This window comes from Carassius gibelio, chromosome A19 (genome assembly GCF_023724105.1).
Source record: "Carassius gibelio isolate Cgi1373 ecotype wild population from Czech Republic chromosome A19, carGib1.2-hapl.c, whole genome shotgun sequence".
NCBI classification, from domain to species: domain Eukaryota; kingdom Metazoa; phylum Chordata; class Actinopteri; order Cypriniformes; family Cyprinidae; genus Carassius; species Carassius gibelio.
In genome coordinates this window covers 18,647,410-18,671,290 of record NC_068389.1, presented here as the reverse complement: position 1 = coordinate 18,671,290, position 23,881 = coordinate 18,647,410, and the positions used below count along the sequence as shown (strand labels likewise).

General features: G+C 34.9%; 1 protein-coding gene across 3 annotated transcripts; it reads right to left on the bottom strand.

Moving 5' to 3' along the window:
- Nucleotides 1-2,076: 2,076 nt before the first annotated feature.
- On the bottom strand, nucleotides 2,077-22,984 carry LOC127935887 (adenylyl cyclase-associated protein 2). 3 transcript variants are annotated; one of them, XM_052534097.1, is made up of 13 exons: nucleotides 22,821-22,984; nucleotides 19,013-19,143; nucleotides 18,048-18,148; nucleotides 14,401-14,478; nucleotides 9,932-10,075; nucleotides 9,241-9,326; nucleotides 8,822-8,927; nucleotides 5,866-6,049; nucleotides 5,613-5,785; nucleotides 5,212-5,335; nucleotides 5,017-5,099; nucleotides 3,631-3,774; nucleotides 2,077-3,430 (listed from the first exon to the last, which is right to left on the bottom strand). In XM_052534097.1, the coding sequence occupies exons 2-13, from the start codon at nucleotides 19,131-19,133 to the stop codon at nucleotides 3,347-3,349; spliced, it is 1,428 nt and encodes a 475-aa protein (XP_052390057.1). In that variant the 5' UTR covers nucleotides 19,134-19,143; nucleotides 22,821-22,984; the 3' UTR covers nucleotides 2,077-3,346. The 3 variants fall into 3 exon arrangements, with proteins under 3 accessions (XP_052390057.1, XP_052390059.1, XP_052390058.1); XM_052534099.1 differs by lacking the exons at nucleotides 18,048-18,148; nucleotides 19,013-19,143; nucleotides 22,821-22,984 and adding an exon at nucleotides 13,214-13,343; XM_052534098.1 differs by lacking the exons at nucleotides 14,401-14,478; nucleotides 18,048-18,148; nucleotides 19,013-19,143; nucleotides 22,821-22,984 and adding an exon at nucleotides 10,382-11,333.
- Between the last annotated feature and the right edge of the window lie 897 nt (nucleotides 22,985-23,881).

Genomic DNA, 23,881 nt, shown 5'->3' with positions numbered 1-23,881 from the left:
TTTCGTGATGAGGGTTGCCAAGACTATTTAATATTTAAATATCGCACTTCATTGTTAGATTATGTCAAAGTCAAAGTCACCTTTATTTATATAGCGCTTTAAACAAAATACATTGCGTCAAAGCAACTGAACAACATTCATTAGGAAAACAGTGTGTAAATAATGCAAAATATGTGATACCTTTATATTACTTAAATATATATATGACTGAATATCACTTAATGTATATAACTATGTATGTTTACTATATATATATATATATAGAGAGAGAGAGAGAGAGAGAGAGAGAGAGACCATTTGAGGTCCCACTGGTTTTATAATAATGTAGTATGTATAATAATATATTAATATAGATGTGAGTTTTTATTTTAATACTTTTCATTTTAATTTTTGTTCAAATTTAAGTCATATTATTCTGTTTTTGTAATTTGTATTAGTTTTTTATATTAGTGGGTTTTTTTTTTTTTTTTTAAATATGCCTAAATAATATATATATAGTTCAGTCAATGTACTGTTTGAGTACATTAGTGCATTACTCCGGGATATTGGTTTGTTTGAACTCAGAGGGAGTGTCAGCCACATTAAAAAAGTTAACAGCTTAAGTCATTTGTGGATTAATGCGTATTGGAGACGTGAACCATTTTAAACAATTCAGTCGATTTGGTGAACTGGTTCAGGAAGATCCGGTTACATCGAATGATTCATTAGCGAACCGGATATCTCTACACTGCAGTGAATGTGCCCTTAGTTTTTGCTATTTTTGGACCAAAATGTATTTTCGATGCTTCAACAAATTCTAATGTCACATGGATTAATCTGATGATGTTTTTCTTACCTTTCTGGACATGGACAGTATACCATAGATACAGTACATTTTCAATGGAGGATCAGAAAGCTCTCGGACTAAATCTAAAATATCTTAAACTGTGTTCCGAAGATGAACGGAGGTCTCACGGGTTTGGAACAACATGAGGGTGAGTCATTTATGACATAATTTTGATTTATGGGTGAACTAACCCTTTAAGGAACCCACTAAAAGACAACAGCAATCTATCTGTGGGCAAGGAATACAGGAATAGACAATCTGCCACTTCTTTAGAAAAAGAGGAGAAGGAATCAGATCTAGAGCCAGAGATGCTTTTCACCCAAGACTCAACATAAATAAACATGGTCATTAAGTACTAGCTGGAAACAGATCAGAGGTGAAATAATTCTATTTAATTTCATCTTCAAGTTTTTGATTTTTAAAGTAGATTTTTATACGCGATACAGTATAGCATCTTACAAATGTAAATGAACATTCAATAAAAAAGATTGTACAACAACAAATAAACCTAAAAAAATTATGTTTGTTGTCGTGTAATATATTATAAAGATTCCGTTTGCCAGCAGATGGCACCATGAAGCTTTTACTCTCTCAGTTAGGTGAAATACTTAAGCTGTGCTTTTACAATCTGTGTGTATTAGGACATATAGTAGGACATGGTATGTGTGTGCGTGTGTGTGTGTGTGTGTGTGTTTGTCACATTAAACATTTATACAAGTTGTTCATTTAAGTTTAAAGCTCTATCATTTTAAATTAATTTATGTTTTGTATTGCTTTCAATGACCAGCATTCACAAGGTGAATATTTCACATTCTGTTCTCGTTTGCCAAGTTGATGTTTCCCCATTGCTGCTCTGTTTAAATTCACTGTCAGGGACAGAATCTATGAGTTTCATTAAAGAGCCATGTGATGACAAATTCAGTCATTTCTCACGCATTTATAATTAATGGCAATGACTCCCATATATGATGTTCCCCTTGCAAGGGACCCCTTCCTAAAGTATAAAGGCAGATTCATGTATAAAAACCCATTTATACTGTGGGTGAAAAATATTGAATTTGGTATTAGAAGTACGACAAAATTAAATAACCATTCTTAAAGTGAGTTAACTCTTATTTTATCATTGTACAGAGCAAATATTAACATTTATAATACATTTTGTAAAAAATATTTTCTTTTTGAAAACCCTTGCTACAGAACAACTAAACCTTAAACAGAAGATTGTAAAAAAAATACAAATAACAGTATAGTGAGTTCAAAATGACTTTATTTGATTAAATTGATCTGGTAACATGCAAATATTTAGGTAAAGTACAATTTAAGGTGTGTGATTTAATACATTGTACATGTTCTTCTGTGCTTAAGCGTCATTATGCCGAAGTTAAATGTAGACTGTTTACTGACCAAGCAAATGTAACATGATTCCCTTTTAAGGACTGAAGGATGCTACATATTAACACATGTTGGCATACATTCAAAATTAGATTAAATGTTCAAGACCTTCCTTTTGAAGAACCATTTAAAGCATTGAAATTTTCACGCAGATGTAAAAAGTACAATGTGAGAACATATAGAAACTATTTTGGACACAAAGTTTGATATTTATTAGCCGAATACTTAGTTATAGCACAGCAGATGTAATTACAGCCCTGATGGTGTTGAATGACATGTGGTGGCTGTCAATGCAAATATTTGATGAACAAAAGTTAATTTCAAAAATGAGCAGTCTGAGATTATAAATGAAATATAAAGCAATATTTGAACTATATTAAAATAATATAAAATCTTATAAAAATTCCTCCAAAGGCACTGATTCATTTCCAGAACAAAGACCAGTTATCAGACTCATAGAATAAAAAGCGGTTTGATTGTAAAATGTCTGTTGATTTTTCTCCTCTGCTCATGAAATCACATATTCTGCGTCCAAAGCCTGAACATACAAGTTTAACCTTCCAAATAAACATGTTTTTTTTTGCAGAAGAAAATGTTACGATCAGAAAGTAAATCTGTAGTAAATGTCGAATGTTACTACACAAAACACAAAAGGCTAGTTTCCCTATAAAAAACAAGTTATACCTAAAAAGTCATAATATATTTAAAAATATTCTGTCTTTTTATTGCTTCTAAAAAGAACCAAAATGTATTTAACATGAGAATTTATGACATAAAGACAAAGTATTTTATAATGTCAAAAAAGACAGAAAAAAAAAACCTTGGGGGGAAAATTATAAAAATGTAATTGTTTATTTATTACTTTAACTTGGAGTTTTACTTTGAGTTGCTGACTGAACTACATAATGGTGTCATCCTGTGTATTTTTTATGCATAATTATTCATATATTTTGAAAATGACACTTGTTTGTCCATATTTTGCTCTTAATTTGTATTTTATGAGCCTTAATCTACAACTCACACTACCACAATGTATGAATTCTTACGTCTCATCTAACATAGTGATACAGTGAAAGTGCATGAAGAATTCTGGGTAGAAGGAAAGAGATGACAAATCTGCAAACGGAATCAACCAGCGATCTTTGCGGGCTCTGTCACCAGACTGGAGCCGTCCCAAACCGTTTTAAACTGCTCTGGGATTGGAAACTCCCTCTGTTGAATATACAAGAACATATCAGTCAAATAATGTATAAACAATGTCTCTAAAACATTTGAATGTAAAGCAGGTCAAACCTCTGGAATGGAACATTGTTATTTTGGTACCATGATATAATCTATCAAGAAAGTTGTTTGTTAAAATGAAAGGTTAGGGTAGCTCTGTTGGTAGCTATTTTCAGTGTAAATAAACTCACATAATCATCTTCTCCCTCAGGAACAAGGACGTTCATCTCGGAGCTCTTGGCACTGACAATCTCACAGTCAAGTGAATCCTTGCTCAAGTAGACATGGCACCCCTCAGTCTTGTTAATGGAAATAGTAGGAACTTTACCCATTACCTGAAAGGCCAAAAAACAAGTTATGTTGTGTTCACATGCAACGAAATATAGTTCAAAGTCAAAAACGACAATTAAAAGAATAAAAGAATTAGCACTTTTGAGCCATGAGTTCCTACTTGGTGAAAACGAGCTACAAAAGTCTCTTATGCTCAACACAGCTGCATTTACTTGATACAAATACAATAAAACAAGTAATATTGTGAAACATTACATTTAAAATAACTTCTATTTTAATATACCCGTATTTTTCAGACTCAAAGTCGCACCTGAGTATTAGTCACATCAGTCCAAAAGTACATCATGATGAGCAAAAAAAAACATATATATGTCGCACTGGATTATAAGTCACATTTATTTAGAACCAAGAATCAAGAGAAAACATTACCATCTCCAGCTGCAAGAGGGTGCTCTATGCTGCTCAGTGTAGACTACAGGAGCATAGAGCAACATAGAGCGCCCTCTCGTGGCTGTAGACGGTAATGTTTTCTCTTGGTTCATTTCTCTCGGTTCATGTCAAATTAATTTTGATAAATAAGTCGCACCTGACTATAAGTCGCAGCGCCAGCCAAACTATGAAAAAAAGTGCGACTTATAGTTTAGAAAAATACGTTTTTTTTAAGTAATTTATTCATGTGATGACAAATCTGAATTTTCTTCAGTATCACATGATCCTTCAGAAATCATTCTAATATGCTGATTTGCTGCTCAAAAAAAAATATTTTTAAGTAAAAACAGCTGTGCTGCTTATTGTTTTCAGGATACTTTGATTATTATAAAATGAAAAAGAACAGCATTTATTTGAAACAGAACATTTTTGTCACTAATGATCAATTTAATGAATCCTTGCAGATAAAAAAATTTATTTAAAAAAAATGTCTAATTCAAAACTTTAGAATGGTTCTGTATATGGTTGATGAGTTTGACAATATTATGTAGCAACGTCTTAGTAATTCTTGCTATAACGGCACCCAGCAGCTACAAAATTGAAGTTTGAAGCATGACTCTGTAATTTATGTACATTAACGTCTCTTCAGTATCAACAGATCGTACATTCATACCATCAACATTCGTAGTTGTGTTGACAGGGATATTCTTTATTGATCCAGGCAGTGATGACCATAATTCATGCACATACATTATGCCAACACGTTCTCTTTCACAATAACAACCCTGAGTGCAGATCACTCACAGATCAAAACACTTCAGCCTGCATCTTGTCATGCACAAACATTTACGTCTAACCTGAAGCTGAATGTCTCTGGAGTTGATGATCTCGACGATGCCAACCACACTGTCAAACACGAGTCCGAGCTTCTTACAATTATCTGTGAAGAGAGAGAGACAGACAATGGCCAGGCGTGGTGTGTGGTGCAATGATAAAGGAGAAGATAACGTTACTGAATGAGAGCAGCTGGTGTTATGAGGAGCTCCTCTTACCCACTATGATGGAGTTGACTTTGCCTTTGATCTGGAGTGTGGAGTTGCTACAGCTAAAGACATAAACCACCTGTCTGAGCTCGGTCTCCTCTATCACCAGGTCCTGAGACCGCTGCTGATGCTCCTACAGGACAAACACACACAAACGATCCACTAAACACATGCTGTAGTCATGGTAAATCAATAGAATGTCACTACAAGTGCAGGATTCAGTAGCCTAGTTTATAAGTATGTGGCTAGTGTAATATTAATAAATTTCTACATTCATCAAACCCACTTTTTGGAAGACAATTCCTATACAACTGAGAATTATTATATAATTAGGAGCACTATATTGTGTAGGGTGGTGTAACGCTGAACACAGTCAGACATGTGCAGGTTGATGGGCCGAGGGCACCTACCACCCTCCACTTCTTTCCTTCCAGCTCCAGCACGGGGGAATGTTTCTTGGCAGATGCACAGGCAGACGAGCCGGAGTTCTGACTTTTGGCTGGTGATGCCTGGTGTGTCCTTCCTCCCGAGCGCAAGTTAGGGTGCTTATGGGTCTTCTGCTTGTCAGACACATGTTTTAAACCTGGAGGCAGAACACGTCACCTGATGTCAGTTTTGATGGCAGTATAGTGTTTTGTAGTCTGGCGGTGTTTTCCTGTCCACCTTTAGTGATGGCCTCTCCCTGGTTGAGCTGTGCAAACAGAGCTGAATGCTGGGCTGATGTGTCCTCGGATTTAGGGCTGTTATCCATGAACACTGGAGGAGGACATGGTGGTGGAGGAGGAGGTGGAGGAGCGCAGGTACCATCAGAGGGAGCACTGAACAGCGAGGGAGGGGCTACAGGACCCTGTGGAGAACATCAGAGTTAGTCCAGGAAAAGCTGAAAACTCATAATTAAAAACAAAACTAAAAACACAATATTTATGTCACAGAATTCACAGTATAGCTGTAAACTCACAGCCTCAAATAACAATTTTTCTTTTTAAATAGTAAAATGGTTATTTAAATGTCATTTTAACTCCATGATGATGAATTCACTGCAATGGGAGTCATACTCCAGTAGGTGGCGTATGAGGCAATAGATTAGTCTGTAGAGTTGCTGACCCTGAATGAAGACTATGCAGTGCCAAAAAGGTGACCTCCATAAAATCAACATTAAAAAAAGTTATATATATGTTTTTTTTTTGTTTTGTTAAATGTATATTGCATATTTATAATATATGTTTTTTAAAACAAAAGTCTGAAATGTTACACATGAAACACGGTTATATTAGTAGGAAATATTTTTGTATGTTTTTTATTTTTTTATTTTTTAGGTTTGTATAATTTAAATGGGTTTAAAAAAATCAATATTTTTCTACATTTTAATTTTAGAGAGATCACTTTAAATAAAAAGCTGATAGATAGATAGATAGACAGACAGACAGACAGACAGATAGATAGATAATAAAGAATGAGTATGTGTGTTCAAATCTATCCACACATATTATAAAATTTTTAAACTTCTACAAAATTCTACAATAAATATAAGTAAAGTGAGACAAGCCTTGCTACATGGATTGTGCTAAGTAAACAATACTCAATTGGTGTTTCATTGATGATTTTCTCTAATAATCAGATCCTGATATTCAAAACAATTTAATATCAGTCTATGTGTTTCTGGCACAGCTGGGATAATCTTATTTAACAACATTTAAAGTAAAAGAGCAGATCAGTGTGGCACAGTTGGCTATTGTGTGACCCTGACGGCACACTTATGTCTGTTCTATATTGTCAGCACAGCTGCCATTGACAGTTGCACACGGTTCCCACTTCAACACTTAAACTGGCTTAAACAACTGTTGCACACTCATCTTTTCCTGTCTTGTACAAACACCCACATTTCTAACCCCAATAATTGTGCTGATGTTCAGCATAGGTTAAACAGTTGGGCAACCCAACCTCTGACCCAAAAGGTCAATGCCTTGTGAAGAGGTGAAAAGGCAAAGGTACTTAAACAAACTGTTAGAGGAAGTTGGAAAAAATGGCAGACAAATACATAGTGATCTGATCAGTGTCTGATGCGTGAGGATATACAGAAGTAAATGAAGTCAAAGGAAAGGTATAATGTGGAATATATGAGAAGTGAGGTTGAATTACGAGGAGTGTGTGTGAGAGCAGGTGTGTAAGCCAGAGACACACTAGGCTTTTGTTGGGGGCATTTCTATGGTAAACCCCCCATGCAAAAAGAGCCAGATGACCACCTGTCCACACCATACAGTCCTCCACACACACTCATGGCAGGAGGGACAGCTGACACACAGTCAGTGAGGGCTCTCAGGTTTCTGTTTGACACACACTATTTCACCTCGTGACAGACAAGATTTAGCATCCCAAAAAGTCCCAGAACTACTTAAGGGGATAACTGTGTATTCTTTCAAATGCATAATAGTAGTTCGAAGCTGTTGTTTGAAAAAAAATTTTTTTTTCAATATATATATATATATATATATATTCTAAAACTCTTTGTAACCAGACACACTGCTACATATTATCAGTAAAGTATAAGTCCGTAAAAACAGTTCAAATGTTTGGGGTTGGTAAGATTTGTTCTTTATGTTTCTAAAATAAGTCTCTTATACTCAACAAGGCATCAAATCTATATTAAAAATGGTAACATTGTGAAATATGGGTTAGGGTTAGGGTAGTCTAAAGGGTTAAAATGTCATTTATTTTGTGATGGCGATGTAGAAAACAGCTGTGCTGCTTGATATTTTTTCGGAAACCATGATACATTTTATTTTAAGATTTTTCTCCGATGAATATGAGGTTCATAAGAACAACATTTATTTGAAACATCATTTGTAACACTATAAATGTCTTTAGTGCCACTGTTGATCACTTGAATGCATCCTGGCTGAATTTATTTCTTAACTTTTGAACAACATTGTATATAGAATAAACTCTATTCATAGATTAAACTCAGTTTAGTTGTGTAACATAAAGGCAACACAAAATAACAAATAATGTGCACTAAATAATTAATATTCGTTTTGAAATTGGCTAAAGATTACATTATACATTGTCATTACTAGTAAATTATTAGTGTTTTTAAAGATTAACTTTAAGTGAGTGTTAGATGAAAGAAACTGGGATCTAAATGTAAAATTATAAGGGAAATTATCATGAAGAATTAAAAATGTGATATCGAATGATATACTGATAAATTAAAAATTCTCAAACTCCGGTGAGGTAATAAGCAGTATGCATCCCTAACTGGAAGAGATTCATTTCCAAGGCAGCCATGCATGAATATAACTGTACTATTTATCTAGATGGATGTGCATAGTATAGCTGTTAATCATCTGCATTCAACCAGCCTCTGTATGACCAAACATGGAAAATATGCTCTTCAGTACTGCAGTTTCATTTTTTTCTAATTTGAAACATAATATCAAGCACTGAAAATGTTTATGTCTTTAAGAAATTGACAAATTAACTTCTTCATGTAGGGTTTTGATTACCAACAACTGTACTTATTCTACGTCTGGCAAAGAACTTTCACATCATACTTCCTGAATACAGACAAGGTGAGGTGAGGTCAGCCTGAACTCATATCCCAACTGAAAGTCTCACTCACAGTCCTGCTCCAGATGAGTCCAGTTGTGTGGTGCTCCTTGATGTAGGTCTGAAGTTCAGTCCAGATGTTTAGATAGGAACGCACCCACTCAGCATGACGGGGGTCTCTAGGGTCAGTGAAAAAACAACAAAAACTTTCAATGGCATTGTTCAAGTGAACAAATAAATCTTATTTTCTTATCAAAACATAAATGTTCATGTGCTAGATGATTGTGAGGGAAAATTACTTTTTGTGTTTAACAAAAATTAACAAAGTACAGTAGAATCATGTTATCATTTGAAGATCCTTTGTGTAGCAAATAGAAATACTGTTATATATGGCTATGGTAACCATTATCACAATACCTTGTAAGGGACATTTCACATTAACATATCAAACTGACCTGATATGAACTAAATAATTAAAAACAATGCACATACGTGTCTTTGTAATCTTTAAGGACTCTGTTTGTGTAGAAAATTGCGGCATCGTTCATCTCCTTCACATACGGCCCTGGTTTCTGACACTGCATGACAGAGCAAGAAAACAAAGGCTCAAAACAATGTTAAAGAAGCTTACTTATTAATATAAATAAAAAGCACAGAAAAAAAAAACGATCAATTTCCAGTCAAGCACTATTACTGAGGCTCTGAAACTCTGATGTAAACAGCAGCGGTAGTTTAAAGCAAAAAATGATAGAGTCCAGATCTGTCTTAGTCCAAATTCCCTTTGCAGAGATTAGATACAGCCATCCACCGTAAAGACATCAGAGGAGGTTACATAAGAGAAAATGAACATAAATTCAAACATCAGTTTGGTGGTCCTCTCACCAGTGACTCGGATGGTTTGTGTGAGGTCGGCCTGTTGTCACAATCAAAGAACATATGCCTAATGGATGGATTTGGTATTGTTTGAAGTGTATTTGGTGGGCTTTTCATCGCTAGCATCAAGACATCACTGAATCTGAAAGTGCAACCTTAACATTAAGCCACTCAAAATGCAAAAGATGCATGAGCCAAACCAGGCATTTTCTGGATCGGTTATAACAGAAATATGTTTGTATACAGGAGGTTAGTGACTAGAATACACCACCCAGTCCACGGGACGTATGAGACAGAGAGAAGTGCTCACCACGGCCACCCAGCCCAGAGCGGGGATGCTCTCGCTCACGGCAGACAGGTGGTTGAACAGACTGCTGCCACGCTTCTTCTCCCGGAAATTCTGGATCTCCTGGATCTGGCCGGAGAGGGGTCTGAGGAGGTCAGCCATCTCTGTCTGAATGGGAATAACAGCATAAACACAGTACTTGGGCATTTTAGTGATTTCATTTGAAACTTCCACTCATAAAATATCCATCCCTTACTTTTATAATTCAATCAACTTAGTCTAATAATTCAGTTAACTCTGTGAGCCCAGCCTTCATGATATATTTCAAAGAAGAACAAAAGGAGATTTCTGTAGAGATTTCACTCTATTCTATTAAAGATGTTTTTTTGACATATTTCCACTTGAGATGGGAAGTTTGAGCAGCACATATCCAGTTTTGTTATTGTTCGCTAAAACTAAAATGTGACTGAGGACCTGAAGACAGATCTGATAAAAGTCAGCTGTGTCGATTTTAAAGAGTATTAGCATACAGTGTATTTTAAAACTAAAAAAACATGGACAAAAAGCTACTCCACAGCAACTTGGATTTTGATTTCATTGGAGCTTTTAAGCAAGCACAGAGAAAAACACAGAGCCTGAGGCACCCAAGCGGACTTTTAATAGCGGGAACGTTTTTTCCAATGAAACGTCCAGTGAGCTTCACGACCCTCCCACTCCGCATTCCAGCCCGGGATGGGGAGATCCCCCTCGCCTTGTAAGGCCCTGTCCCGTACTGATGTTTACAGTTTACCTCTGAACAAGGGCGAGAGGGAACACACTGTTTCCTTTGTTAAATGAACGTTTTTGTATTTATGCTTATGTTCAAGCAGTTGCCATGTCCACCATTTCAGTCCATTTCTTATGAAAATACCGCTTCATGTTTTCAGTCAGGCTTATCAGCTGAACTTCATGTGCAAATCAGATGAAATCACAGAATTGACCTGACTTCAACCTCATCAAATAAGTGACAGATAAACAAACAAGACAGACGGTGTGTTTTTAGACAGTATATGTTGGTACAATGTGTGTTTGTTCACTTATATTTACACATTTTGTGGCAGAATGTGACTCATCATTGGTTTTTGGTGTGAAATGTGGAGGGTTGTGGACTGTGTAAGTGTGACAAAGTGATAAAGAGCGAGGGGGAGCCAAAGAGAAAGAGCGCAAGTGTATTTACAGAAATTCCTCCAATAACAACATGCACATGATTTCCATTTCTGTGAACAAAGATGCCTTTTTCATCAATAATGGACATTTCAACCCTTGTTAAGACCTGTCCGAAGTGCAAGTAACTCTCTAGCATCATTATGACCTTCCCTTCCCATCATGCTCAGCGGAGGAGAGGGACAGAATTAGCCTACCTATCTCTGAGCTATGAATGGAGCCAGAGCTAAGAGCTTTCTTGGCAGATTATGAATTATATTGTAAGAAAATAGAGGATTGCTTCACATTCAAAAAAAATTGCCCTTAGCTTATCCTATTTTTGAGAATATCTATCTATATAATAAAATATAATGAAATAAAAAACTCTCGATATACTGTTTAATTGGAAATATATTAGCTATATAACTCTGGAAGGTAAAATTTACTTTACTCAAATTAACCAGGAATTAAGATGTGAATATATATCCCTTGAACAGACAGAAAATACCTACTATAAATGTTAAATTATTTAAAAATAATAATAATTATCTAAATTACATAAAATAAAATATGTATTTAAATTTTTGCAATTTAATATTTCACTTTTTTATTTTATTAAATAGTTGTAATTTAATGAGAAAAAAAAAATCTAATCTAATTCTAGATAAATAATTGGACACATATTTACTCTATGAACTAAAATAGTTACTTAAAATGGCCAGAAATTAACATATGGACAAATATGCTCTGAACCAACAGAAAAGACCTCACTATTGTCCCAAGACTGAACATCTTGGTCAGTCACGGTGCAATGCATTTTGACTGTGAACAACTCTTTTATACGAGGAATTCGAGAGAAACAGCTGCGGCCTAAAGGCCACACAAACGCTCCTCATCCAGCGACAGGCCTGTCATGTGACCCGGGCCACAGAAACACACCGGCTCAAATATAGAACATGCCCATAAAAAGCCACAGAATGCAAGCACAGTCCCGCACACACATATACAGAGAGAGAAAAGCCAGAGGTTTAGGGCAACTGTCCAGCTTCCCTCCTGGGAGCTATATGCACTTCACACTACTGATGGAGAGGAACAATGGCTAAACATAGTGTGTGTGTGTGTGTGTGAGTGAGAGAATGTTTGTAAAAAAAAAAAAAAACGTATTTAAGAATTATTTTGAAGCTTAGCTGGGGTGACTGTGTGTACAGTAGAGTCCTACATAGATGTTTGCCAGTCTTTTCTTAGCATATCTAATTCAGGTTGAGTGTTTTTCCATTCAGATTTGTGGCAGAAATACCCTCGTCCCCTCACCAATGTATCTGACCATTGCAGATGTGTTTTGAATTAGTTATTAGATACAACCACCACAATGTGAGATTGTTCATGATAGGTTGTTATTCCCCTATGCATGTCTATAGGCGTTTTTTTGCCTCATTTAATTAGCATTAGATTTGCTTAGAAAAGGAATAGCACAACTGTCCTCAACAAACATGATTTAAGGTATCATTCATGTCTGTTTGCACAAACGGTGCAAGACAAACATCTTATCTCATGGGATTTTCTGCCAATGGCCATTAGTCTGACACATACAGATCAGAGATTTGGCCCTCAGCTGTGTACATCTCAATGAGTTCAGTAAATATTGAATCTGTGTTCAAATTAAACATGAATCACTATTAACATCTGAACAAAAACACACGAAATATTGCAAACAGTCTTGCTACAGCGCTTTTCCAACCACCTGTGTGTTTATTATCCAGTGTTTAATTCTCCATCCTACTTTCGTCCAATAGCCTTTGGCCTCTGATCTTCTTTCTGTTTGGGCAACATGAACCAAAGTCCGATGACATGACATCACGCTGGCCCCCTGCACTTCCCCCTGGCCACTGTGTGAATGCACCAGGAATGTGTCGCATTGGCAATCTTTAAAACAGGAGAGGTAATCCCTATGTGAACAGAAACTATAGTCGCATGGCTGACCACATCGCTCAGAACAGTATGGAGGAGAGTATGAGGTCGGCATTACAGCAGAACAGAGCGTTTTAAGTTGAAAAGCACTGAATTTATATCACCCTTAAAGGAATAGTTCACCCAGAAATGAAAATTTGCTAGAAATGTACTCACCCTCAGGCCATTCGAGATGTAGATGAATTCATTCATCTGTCCAGATTTGGAGAAATTCAGTATTACATCAAATGCTCATCAGTGGATCCTCTGCAGTGAATGGGTGCCGTCAGAATGAGAGTCTAAACAGCTGATAAAAACATCACTATAAACTCATGCAGTGGAAAGCTGCTGGTCTGTAATCAACACAATCATCATTAAGACATTTTAACTTTAAACCAATGCCTCTGGTTAAAATTAGAGTCCTCTCATCTGTATCAGAAGAAATATGCATAGATCAAGCACTGTTTAGCAAAACAGTTTTAAACAAAAATGTCATGGATATTGATGATAGTGGATAACAAGTGGATATGTACTTTTTTTTTACTGGAGAAAGCATTATTATGGATGATGGACTTTATTTTGCATTTTAGCCAGAAGTGCCATTTTAATGATAATAAACTTGTAAATTAATGTTATTTATTTTATTTATTTATTTTTTACAAATGCACAGCTTTTCCCTTCACCGAACGTTCACTGATGGACTGGAGTCACATGGATTACTTGTGGATTATTAGTTGTTTTTATCAGCTGTTTGGACTCTCATTCTGACGGCACCCATTCACTGCAGATGATCCAAGTGATGAAACGCTAAATTTCTCCAAATCCGTTCCAATGAAAAAAAGAAAAATTAATCTTTATATTGGAAGGCCTGAGTGTGAGTAAATGTCCAGCAAATGTTGATTTATGTTGTTTGATTGTTTAATCAGCCTCATATACTGTTATTTTTTTTAAACAAATATTAAATCATGATTTCTTCTGAAGCACATTTCTTGCCTCCATCTAATCAACAACCAATAATCAAATCCCCCTCCAAACCTTCCTTCTGTATGTGACTCACGCGTCACTCAAACTCACAATCCAGAAGAAATTTGCAGGTAGACATCTGTTGAGACTCCACAGACAGAGTCATATGGGTCATTTGCTGAAGAGACTCTCCCAGCAGGCACTTTCAGTCAAACTAAACATTGTTATTATGGTGCTTAAAATATGACAAACTCTGTAGTGTGGGATATGCTAACAGTGCTTCAGTTCAACTGATTATTTTATGACCACAAAACTGTAAAAATGTCACATGTCGTAAGTTTACAATACATCTAGTTTAAATGTGAATGAAATCATATGCAGACATATTAATCTGGTTTTACCTTTGCTGGCTCCTGGTGTGTCATGGCCATCTTGAGGAAAGCTCGCTGGACATGGAGGGCATTGTTCACCATCTCTGCCTGTTGTATAAAAAAATAAATAAAAGTGAAAAAAAAGTAGTATAAATATATATATATAAAAATAAAAATAAGTGAAAAAAAAGTAGTATATATATATATATATATATATATATATATATATATATATATATATATATATAGAAGTATTGTACTTAATAGCATTTTATGGTGGAACTGACATTATAAGCATTATTTGAAATAAAATGCCTTTGTATTGCTAAAGCTAATTTCATATCTAACATTTGTGTCCTAAATGAAAGAAAGAAGAAATGGCTGAATGATAATGCAAAAAAAAATGTAAAAATAAAAATATATATATATATATATATATATATATATATATATATATATTAATAATATATTTTGACACCTTGTTTCTCTTTTTTTCCTTTAATATAATGTTCACACAAAAAATTTTGAAATTATTCCACTCTATTTTCAAATTAATTATGTTATCAATCATGTTATTTAAAATGTAATGTAATGTAATACTATTTGTATGATGGATTTTCAGATAAGATTGAAACTCCAAGGTTTTGGAATAACGATAAAATCAAATCAAAAAGGGCATTGAGAAGCAGCAAAATAATTTATGAAAGCAAAGTAGAACGTTTTGAAGACAGTTTAATGTGACCTTTATACAGCAAAAAGTTATATCAAAATCAACCTTGGGGACATAAAGTACCCAAAGTTAAAGAATCGCCTAAATTAAGTAAAGCCTAAAGTGAGAGAACTGAACCCTTTGCTACACACACACATACACACAAATTGAGGCATATCCTACATTTAGGAAAAGATTTCCTCTTGCAAAACACAGGGAAAGCCAGAGGTCTGTTTTACCTTAAAAGGAGCTGACTATAGGAGATAAAACGCTCTCCAAGCCCATCTCTTTCAGCACTGATGAGAAACTAAGATGGGTGAATGTTGCCTTTCGAGGTAAAGGATCTCTCATCAGTAATTCCCACACTCTCGGGTTCAAAAGGTCATCGCTGCATAACTCCTGGTTAAATCAAGACAATCTTGCGGTGGTTCAGATCAGCAGTGTGTGGCAGAGGAGAAAGCGATATTAAATGTAATCTCTTGAAGAACTCTTCTCAGAAGTTTGATGCCAATCTTAACTGAATTGAAAAACAATAACTGTGCAATCATAGTTTATTTCAGTTATCACACTTTCATAAATATAAACATGTTAGGGCTGCACAATAAATCACATGCAATATTTAATGTGCATCTTGTCAGTAAAGCCAGTTCTGTAATCAGCGGTAAATCTCCATCACCTGCATGCTTTCACATGGAGCAGATTTTCATGATTTATCGTGCAGCCCTAAAACATATCATGTTTTAATCAGTTATTTGAAATCCCATTGACCTCTCTTTGTTTGCACATTTCAGTACAAAGGCATCAATTCAACTGAAGATGTTCCGCTAAGATTCTAATACTGGGTAAATAAAAATTATATTTATTTAGTAAGTATTATAATATATATTATTATGTACACTACCTTTCAATGTTTGGGGTTGGAAAGATTTTTTTATGTTTTTGACAAAAGTCTCTTATGCTGACCAAAGCTACATTTATTTGACCAAAAACAAAGAAATAACAGCAATATTGTGGAATTTAATTCAGCATGAATATATTTTAAACTGTAATTTATTTCTGAATTTTCAGTCTTCAGTGCCACATGATCCTTCAGAAATCTATGCTGATTTGCTGCTCAAGAAACATTTCTTTTTATAATCAGTGTTGAAAACAGTGCTGTTTGATATTTTTTTGTGGGAAGCATTGTGCTTATTTATTATATTATATAGTACTATTTAAACCGATTGTAATAAATATAATTATTTCCATATATTTTAATACATTCATATAAAAGTCAATTATTTATTTTTAAAAATGACAAGTAAACTTTACACTCTATAAATGGGTTTGTATATAGTGAAAATATACAGCTGCCTTTATATTTTAGGAAGAGCATCCTTAAGGGATCATCATCTCTGGAAGTTGTTGGCGTGAACAAATTTAAAAACCCTCAAAGAGACCACATCCACACAGACCTACAGAACATGATAAGTTCTGAGCGAAAGATCCCGCGTACACATTCACACACATATTCAAAGAGCCATTTCTCATCTCTTATTATACCAAAAGGGAAATGTTTCCTCTCTGAGAATACCACTGTTAACAATGAGGACACATACATCCCTCTCCCACTTTCTTTCTGCTCTTTTTCACCCCTTCCCTCTCCCTCTTCTCATAATATTACATTCCATCACTAGAATGAGCCACTGTGCCTCTGTGTACACTAAGTACATTGTCCAGCGCCTCGTTTCTCAAGCGGCTCTTACCAATCAGTAGCGACTGGCCACGAAATGTAAGCCATATAGTCCGTTATGTACTGTCAGCCAAAAAGAAGCCCCAACATTTCAGTTATTGTTTGCATGCTATCATCTCAAAAAGTACCTTGCGATAGGACAGAAGCACTCACTGACAAATGTGACCCTGGAGCACAAATCCAGTCTTAAGTCCCTGGGGTGTATTTGTAGCAATAGCCAAAAACACATTGTATGGGTCAAAATGATTGCTTTTTTCTTTTATGCCAAAAATCATTAGGACATTAAGTAAGGATTATGTTCCATGAAGATATTTTGTACATTTTCTACTGTAAATATATCAAAACTTAATTTTTGATTAGTAATACGCATTGCTAAGAAATTCATCTGGACAACTTCAAAGGTGATTTTCTCAATATTCCGATTTTTTTTGCACCCTCAAGATTTCAGATTTTCAAATAGTGTATCTCGGCCAAGTATTGTCTGATCCTAATCCATACATCAATGGAAAGCTTATTTATTCAGATTTCAGATGATGTATAAATCTCAATTTTGAAAAAATGACACTTAAGACAAATGATTGATGGTAAGGACTCCTATGGAACCTAAACTTTTAAACAATAGTATATTTTGAAACAACACCATCAGAATTGTTTTTTTGTTGTTGTTGTTTCATTATTATTATGCTTAGTGTTTTTTGAAACATTTTAGATAATTTCATAATAACCCAGAAGTTCATATATCCTTTTTTTTTTTTTTTTATTAACACTGCAAAACAGTAATTTTCCATTCCAGCAAGACACTAATACAGCACTCCATTGCTGCAGCAAAAATAAGTAACAGTTTAAACAAGCTGAGAGTTGTCTCTGTAAATAAGTTTTAGACAAACAAAAGCTGTTCTACCTTCACTTTTTTCATTTTTCAAACATCTGCTTTCAGATTTTAATAAAACGTTTTCCATTTGTTATGGTGTGACTGGATTTAAAAAGTCAATTGTCAAATATAGCAGAGTTATGTGAACCTGGCCAGCAACAGCTGTGAGCTCCCGGAGCAGCTGTACTGTTGGGCTGACACTTGGACGTCTGTTAGTCTCTGCGGTCATTTGGTGCTATAAACTAAGAGCTCTTAGGAGAACGACTTCACTCTTATATTATCTACCTCTGCTCATCTTCTGTCAGTATTCCTGTCTCTCTGTAAAATCTCCTTTGACATTGATATTCACAACTGCTCACACTTACATGCTTTGCCACATCTCCACCAATAGCTGTGCTGGTTCTCAAATATTCAGACACTGAGCCATTCAGCAAATGATCGAACGCCTCCATGCTTTCGGATTCACCTTCAAATCAAAGAGACAGCAAAGAGACCACAGAAATCAATTCAACTGAATAAACAGAGTCTAACAGCACAAACAACACATGACTCTTTAAAATCTCATTCATTGTTTGGGATGTCAGGGTTGGAAAAGGCAAGAAATGTTGATATTGCAAGAGTTTGTCGATAAGGAATTAATGAGATCTTTGACAAGACAATGAAATATAAAGATCAACCAATATTATTTTTTAAAACAAGCATATACAAGACAAACAATTTTAGAATCCTGTATATTTTTTAGTTATTTAGTTGTATTTCAGCGATTTGACACAAAACAAAATGACTAAAATAAAACAGTATAAAACAGCTAAAACAAAATAATTCTACTGAAAATAAGAATTCATATTAAAATTATTAGTAGTATTATTATGATTAATTGTAGTATCAATATTATTGTTATTAGTAGTAATTATGACACTATTTAAAGAATGTATAACAGAAGTCAAAATATTTAGAAAAAAAAAGAAGATTGGTCATAATAAAAGAAAAAAGACTGAAAACATTGAAAGAGCAATTGCAAACACAAACTAGAAACTGGAGGAGGCACAAGAAAAAATTCAGAAATCCCATTCACTGATATATTTCAGATTGTGTCTATGTGCAGTGTGCCAAGAACAATGCCACTCTGTTCCTATGAGAATATTTTTCCTATGAAGAAGAAAACCCTAAAGGTCAGAGGTTTCTTCTTATGATAATCTGTACAGACAATGCCCTGTGGACTCCTCGAAACAGACCACAACAGCATTTTTACATCATATACTTCATAAATAAAAACTATGAAGATACTGAATAATTCAACTGCTGTCAAGCATTGTTGTTCTTCTGGTACCTCCGTTGATCATGCTGCTGATGTCCCCATTGACCAAACCCCCAGGACAGTTCTGCAGTTTGATCGCCACCGCCTCCAGACGAATCACTGCCTGCTCCAGACGCTCAACCAGGGCTTCCATGACAATGGTCCTGGAGAAACAGAGGCCATTATGGCCTATGAAAGCTGTTTGATTTGTTGAGACTTCATGACCTGAGTACCAGTCAATAAAACCTAGTCAATAAATCCATTTCTGTTTACTGTTACATTAAAACTGCACATATCCCAGAGAAACATGACAACAATAATGTATGCAAAAATTTTGCAAGAATGGGATTACGTTAAAAACACTTTTTGTTTACTCAATGATTAATAATAACAATAAACATTACATTAACCAACCACACCTATCAATAACATCCATTTTCAAAAAAAATGGAAAGGATTATTATTACAATGGTATTAATATATTATTATAAATGGTGACGTATTAGCTCAAATTGGCTTTCTGCAAATCTAGCAGACACACACTGAGTATATGAAGGCGTGGAGGGTTCACTGGCAGCCGTCCACATGACCACACCTCAATACTCATCTGCTAACAGGAATGTAACAGTACAGCAGTTTATCAAACGATTTAATTACTTAACATGTTCATCCTCATATTAAAACCCTCAACCAGTATACAGTACAAACCATAAATATCACTGCTATTTTGACATGTCTCAGCCTCCATCTGAGCACTTGATCACAATACAAATTCTGTCCTATATTTGAAATGTTTTAGCCATAATTAGTCATTTAGTCATTATTAATAAAAAAAACTTCAAATCAGTCATAAGACCATATATATGTATATTTACACACACACACACAAACATATACATATCTGTGTATGTATATATATATACGTATATATATATATATATATATATATATATATATATATACACACACACACACACACACACACACACACACACACACACACACACACTTAAAAAGTAAAAAAGTATGAAATAATACAATTTCAAAACATTTTGGCTAACAATGTAAATGTACTAAATAAATAGATTGAATCAAATTTCGCAGAAATTAAATCTCATGCTGGTATAATAAACATTATATCTTAAAAAACAGTTTGTCATCGTTATCATTTTTATTAGAGGAAAGAAGTGGAATTTGATCATGCAATCTGGTTCATGTCACTGAAGAATAATAACCACATTGTGATCACTGTTACCTATTATCTCTGATTTTTTTCAAAAGTATTGTAGATTCCCTTTATATACATATATCTGATCAACTATTCTGATTCAATTGAGAAATCATGACTGCCACCAAATTAAAAAGACTGATATAATGTATATAGAAATCACACATACAAATGAGCACAATCCTGCAGACATAATTAGCAACTTATTAACCTGATCACCTTCACAATCCAACATCATACAATAGCAGCGAGGAGCTAACAGCGCACCACACTGATTCATTCACCCGCACATTAAAGAGAGAACAGACAACAAAAGAGCTGTATTTGCTGCATTTAACATGTAGCTGCTAAAAGAGCAACTCTCTCGGTGACACACGTCAGCAGTAATTAATAGTGACCCAGTGTGGAAATGCTCACGTCATCTTGTTATCTCTCTAGAGAATTCTCTAGGGCCTGCCAAATGCCTGACCTGGGCCTCAGTTGGGCTTTTCAGAGAGGAAGAATAAGCTCTGAGCTTGTGACATGGACAGAATCGTTTCTAAAGCACAGGGCACTAAACCTCCAGCTTAAGTGGAGATCATCTAATCAGTGGCTACATGACTTGAGCACAGTGCTCAACATTATAGAGCAAAAAAATGACTCAAAATATCTAGAGGGCCTTTGTTAAATAAAATACTATTGCCTAAGCCTGGTGGCATATGTGTGGTTAGTCTGTCATACGCTTGATAAATGCTGCTGAACTAATATTTCAAGAGTGATGAAGTTAACTTATCGAACGAACGAATCACTCGATGTAACCGGATCTTCTTGAACCAGCTCACCAAATCGAACTGAATCGTTTGAAACGGTTCTCGTCTCCAATAGGCATTCATCCACAAATTACTTAAGATGTTAACTTTTTTAATGTGGCTGACGCTCCCTCTGAGTTAAAACAAACCAATATCCCGGAGTAATGCATGTACTCAAACAGTACACTGACTGAACTGCTGTGAAGAGAGAACTGAAGATGAACACTAAGCCAAGCCAGATAATGTACAAAACATTAACCTGTTTTCGAGTCAAGAACCGGTTGCATCGGTTTTCAGATCACCAGTAGTGATGGGAAGTTTGGTTCTTTTCCGTGAACCGATTCTTCCGGACAATTCGTTTCAATAAACTTGTTAAAGAAAATTGTTCACTGGTTCTTTTGCGCTCTATGTAATGGCGTCATTGGTGAAGATTGCCCTTCATTCAAGCCTTCGGTTTACCCGCGCTCATAACATTAGCACAGAATCAGTTCAGAATCAATCAACAAAAAAAAAACGTGAACCGTTTAAAACGATTCAGTTCGATTTGGTGAACTGTTTCAAGAAGATCCAGTTACATCGAGTGATTCGTTCGCGAACCAGATATCACTAAACTGCTGTGTTTTGAACTCGCTCACAACAGACACGGAAGAGAAGACAATGATGAATAAAGTCATAGTGTTTGCTATTTGTGGACCAAAATGTATTATCAAATGTAAAAATTCTAACTGACCCTCTGATGTCACATGGACTACTTTGATGATGTTTTTATAACCTTTCTGGACATGGACAGAATACTGTACATACGTTTTCAATGGAGGGACAGAAACTCTCCGACTAAATCTAAAATATCTTAAACTGTTTTAAGATGAACGGAGGTCTCACGGGTTTGGAACGACATGAGGGTGTGTTATTAATTACATAAAAAAAATTTTTTCGGTGAACTAACCCTTTAACCCGTATACAGGGTAGAGAAGGTGACTGAGGGTCTGTGAGTGTTTATGTAAGCATATACCAGGAAATCCACAATTCATCCACTATTTATATTTAAAATAACTTCTATAAAAAAAATAAAAAATAAATAAATATATATATATATATATATATATATATATATATATATATATATATATATATATATATATATAGCACTAGAATTAGAAGCATTGGCAGTAGTGTTACATTTTTAATACTTTTTTGTATTATATTTTTATATTTGTAATAGGTAATATTTTGTAAAAAAAAATATATATAATAATAATAAAAATAATAATAATACAATTGCAAAAATGTCTTCTATAAACAAACTTTTGAAATATAGCAAATATGCAAGCCATGTGTGTTCGATTATATGGTGATGGGACATATTATATATACATAAAATACTATTCAAAACTATGAAAACATTTTATAAAGGAATGTTGAATATTGTAATATCTAGCCAATATACACGCCTACAAGGGGAGTATGTCACCCTACCCTATTGATTTATGACCAGGCTATTATACAAGGCTATTAGACAGTAGCATTACTTAAAATGTAGCTAAAGTAACTAGCCTGTCTCATCATCTCTATCCCACAGACAGCAGACGCCTGCACGCGCTGATATAACAACTGACAGATCCTGCAATTAGTGAAAAGATAAGGCACCCTGCCCTCTGACACCGACACACCACTGCAACCTAAAATTGTGCTAGTTCATGCCAAAATCGACTCCAAACACAAAAACGCGCACGTTTCCATGAGAACCTCCCACCCGCTCAGAGCGGGTGACCCAAACGTCCCACTAACGACCAGGAATAATAGCATGACACAGAGTCATTCTTACCGAAATACTACCTCTGACAAGGGTTCCGGGGTTTACTCTCACGTTTTCTTTAGGAAAAGCGAGATGCGCGGTCTGGTCGTGTGCCCCCGTCGCTCCCCTGCTGTCACTCAGCTGAGCCACGGGCAGCCGCTTCCGGGACTTCCATATTTGGGATGGATGAATTAGAGAAAGGTTACACCAAGATACCTAGATAGAGCAGTAAGACAGACTGAGAAGGTTTCTAAGCACGTCTTGAAGCTTGATAGTGCCACCATAAAAGGCAATATATATTAAAGAATGGCAAACAGAAAAAAGTGAAAATATGACACTAAATGACACAAGATTATTTCAGAAAGTCTACAGGTGAATAGTTTAATTACTTTTTTTAATATAGTGTCATAAAATTCTTGGGAAAAAATAAATTCTTAGCATAATTTTTGAGCTTTTTTAAAACACGTATTTGTAACAAATATATTATTAACATGATATACTTTTGTGTGCCAAATTAAAGTCAGGGTTCAATATGCAGGAAGCCACTTTGTTGTCAAAAAAAACATTGTTCAAGCATTAACAATGGTAGTTTCTATAGGTTTCTATATTTTATAGATAATACTAAATATCAAAAATAGCATTGAACATCAAAATATTATAAAAAATATGAAAAATATTATTATGTTAATATAAATATTATTTAAACATAAATGTATTTAAAAATGTATGAAGCCAACATGAATACAAGGATTACAAACATTTGTAAATACATGGTTCGAGCTAGATTTTTAGAATTTTTTTTAAATCTCAGATGTCCATATTTGTCAAAGAATACTTCTTCACTATATAACAAAATAAATTAAATAAATAAGTTCATACATACACAACCCACTTTGATGATCATTTGGTTACTTTGTTAATTAGTTTATTCAGTGGCCATTACCTCTTGAGCAACTAATTATCCACACTCCACATTTGCTTTATTGCACTTTTGACACTACAACAGATTATCAAGTAATCTGCCTGTCAGCCGCTATCAATGAGATTATTCTGCATCAGTTCCCGTGGCCTTTTCTTCCCGTGGTGCCATG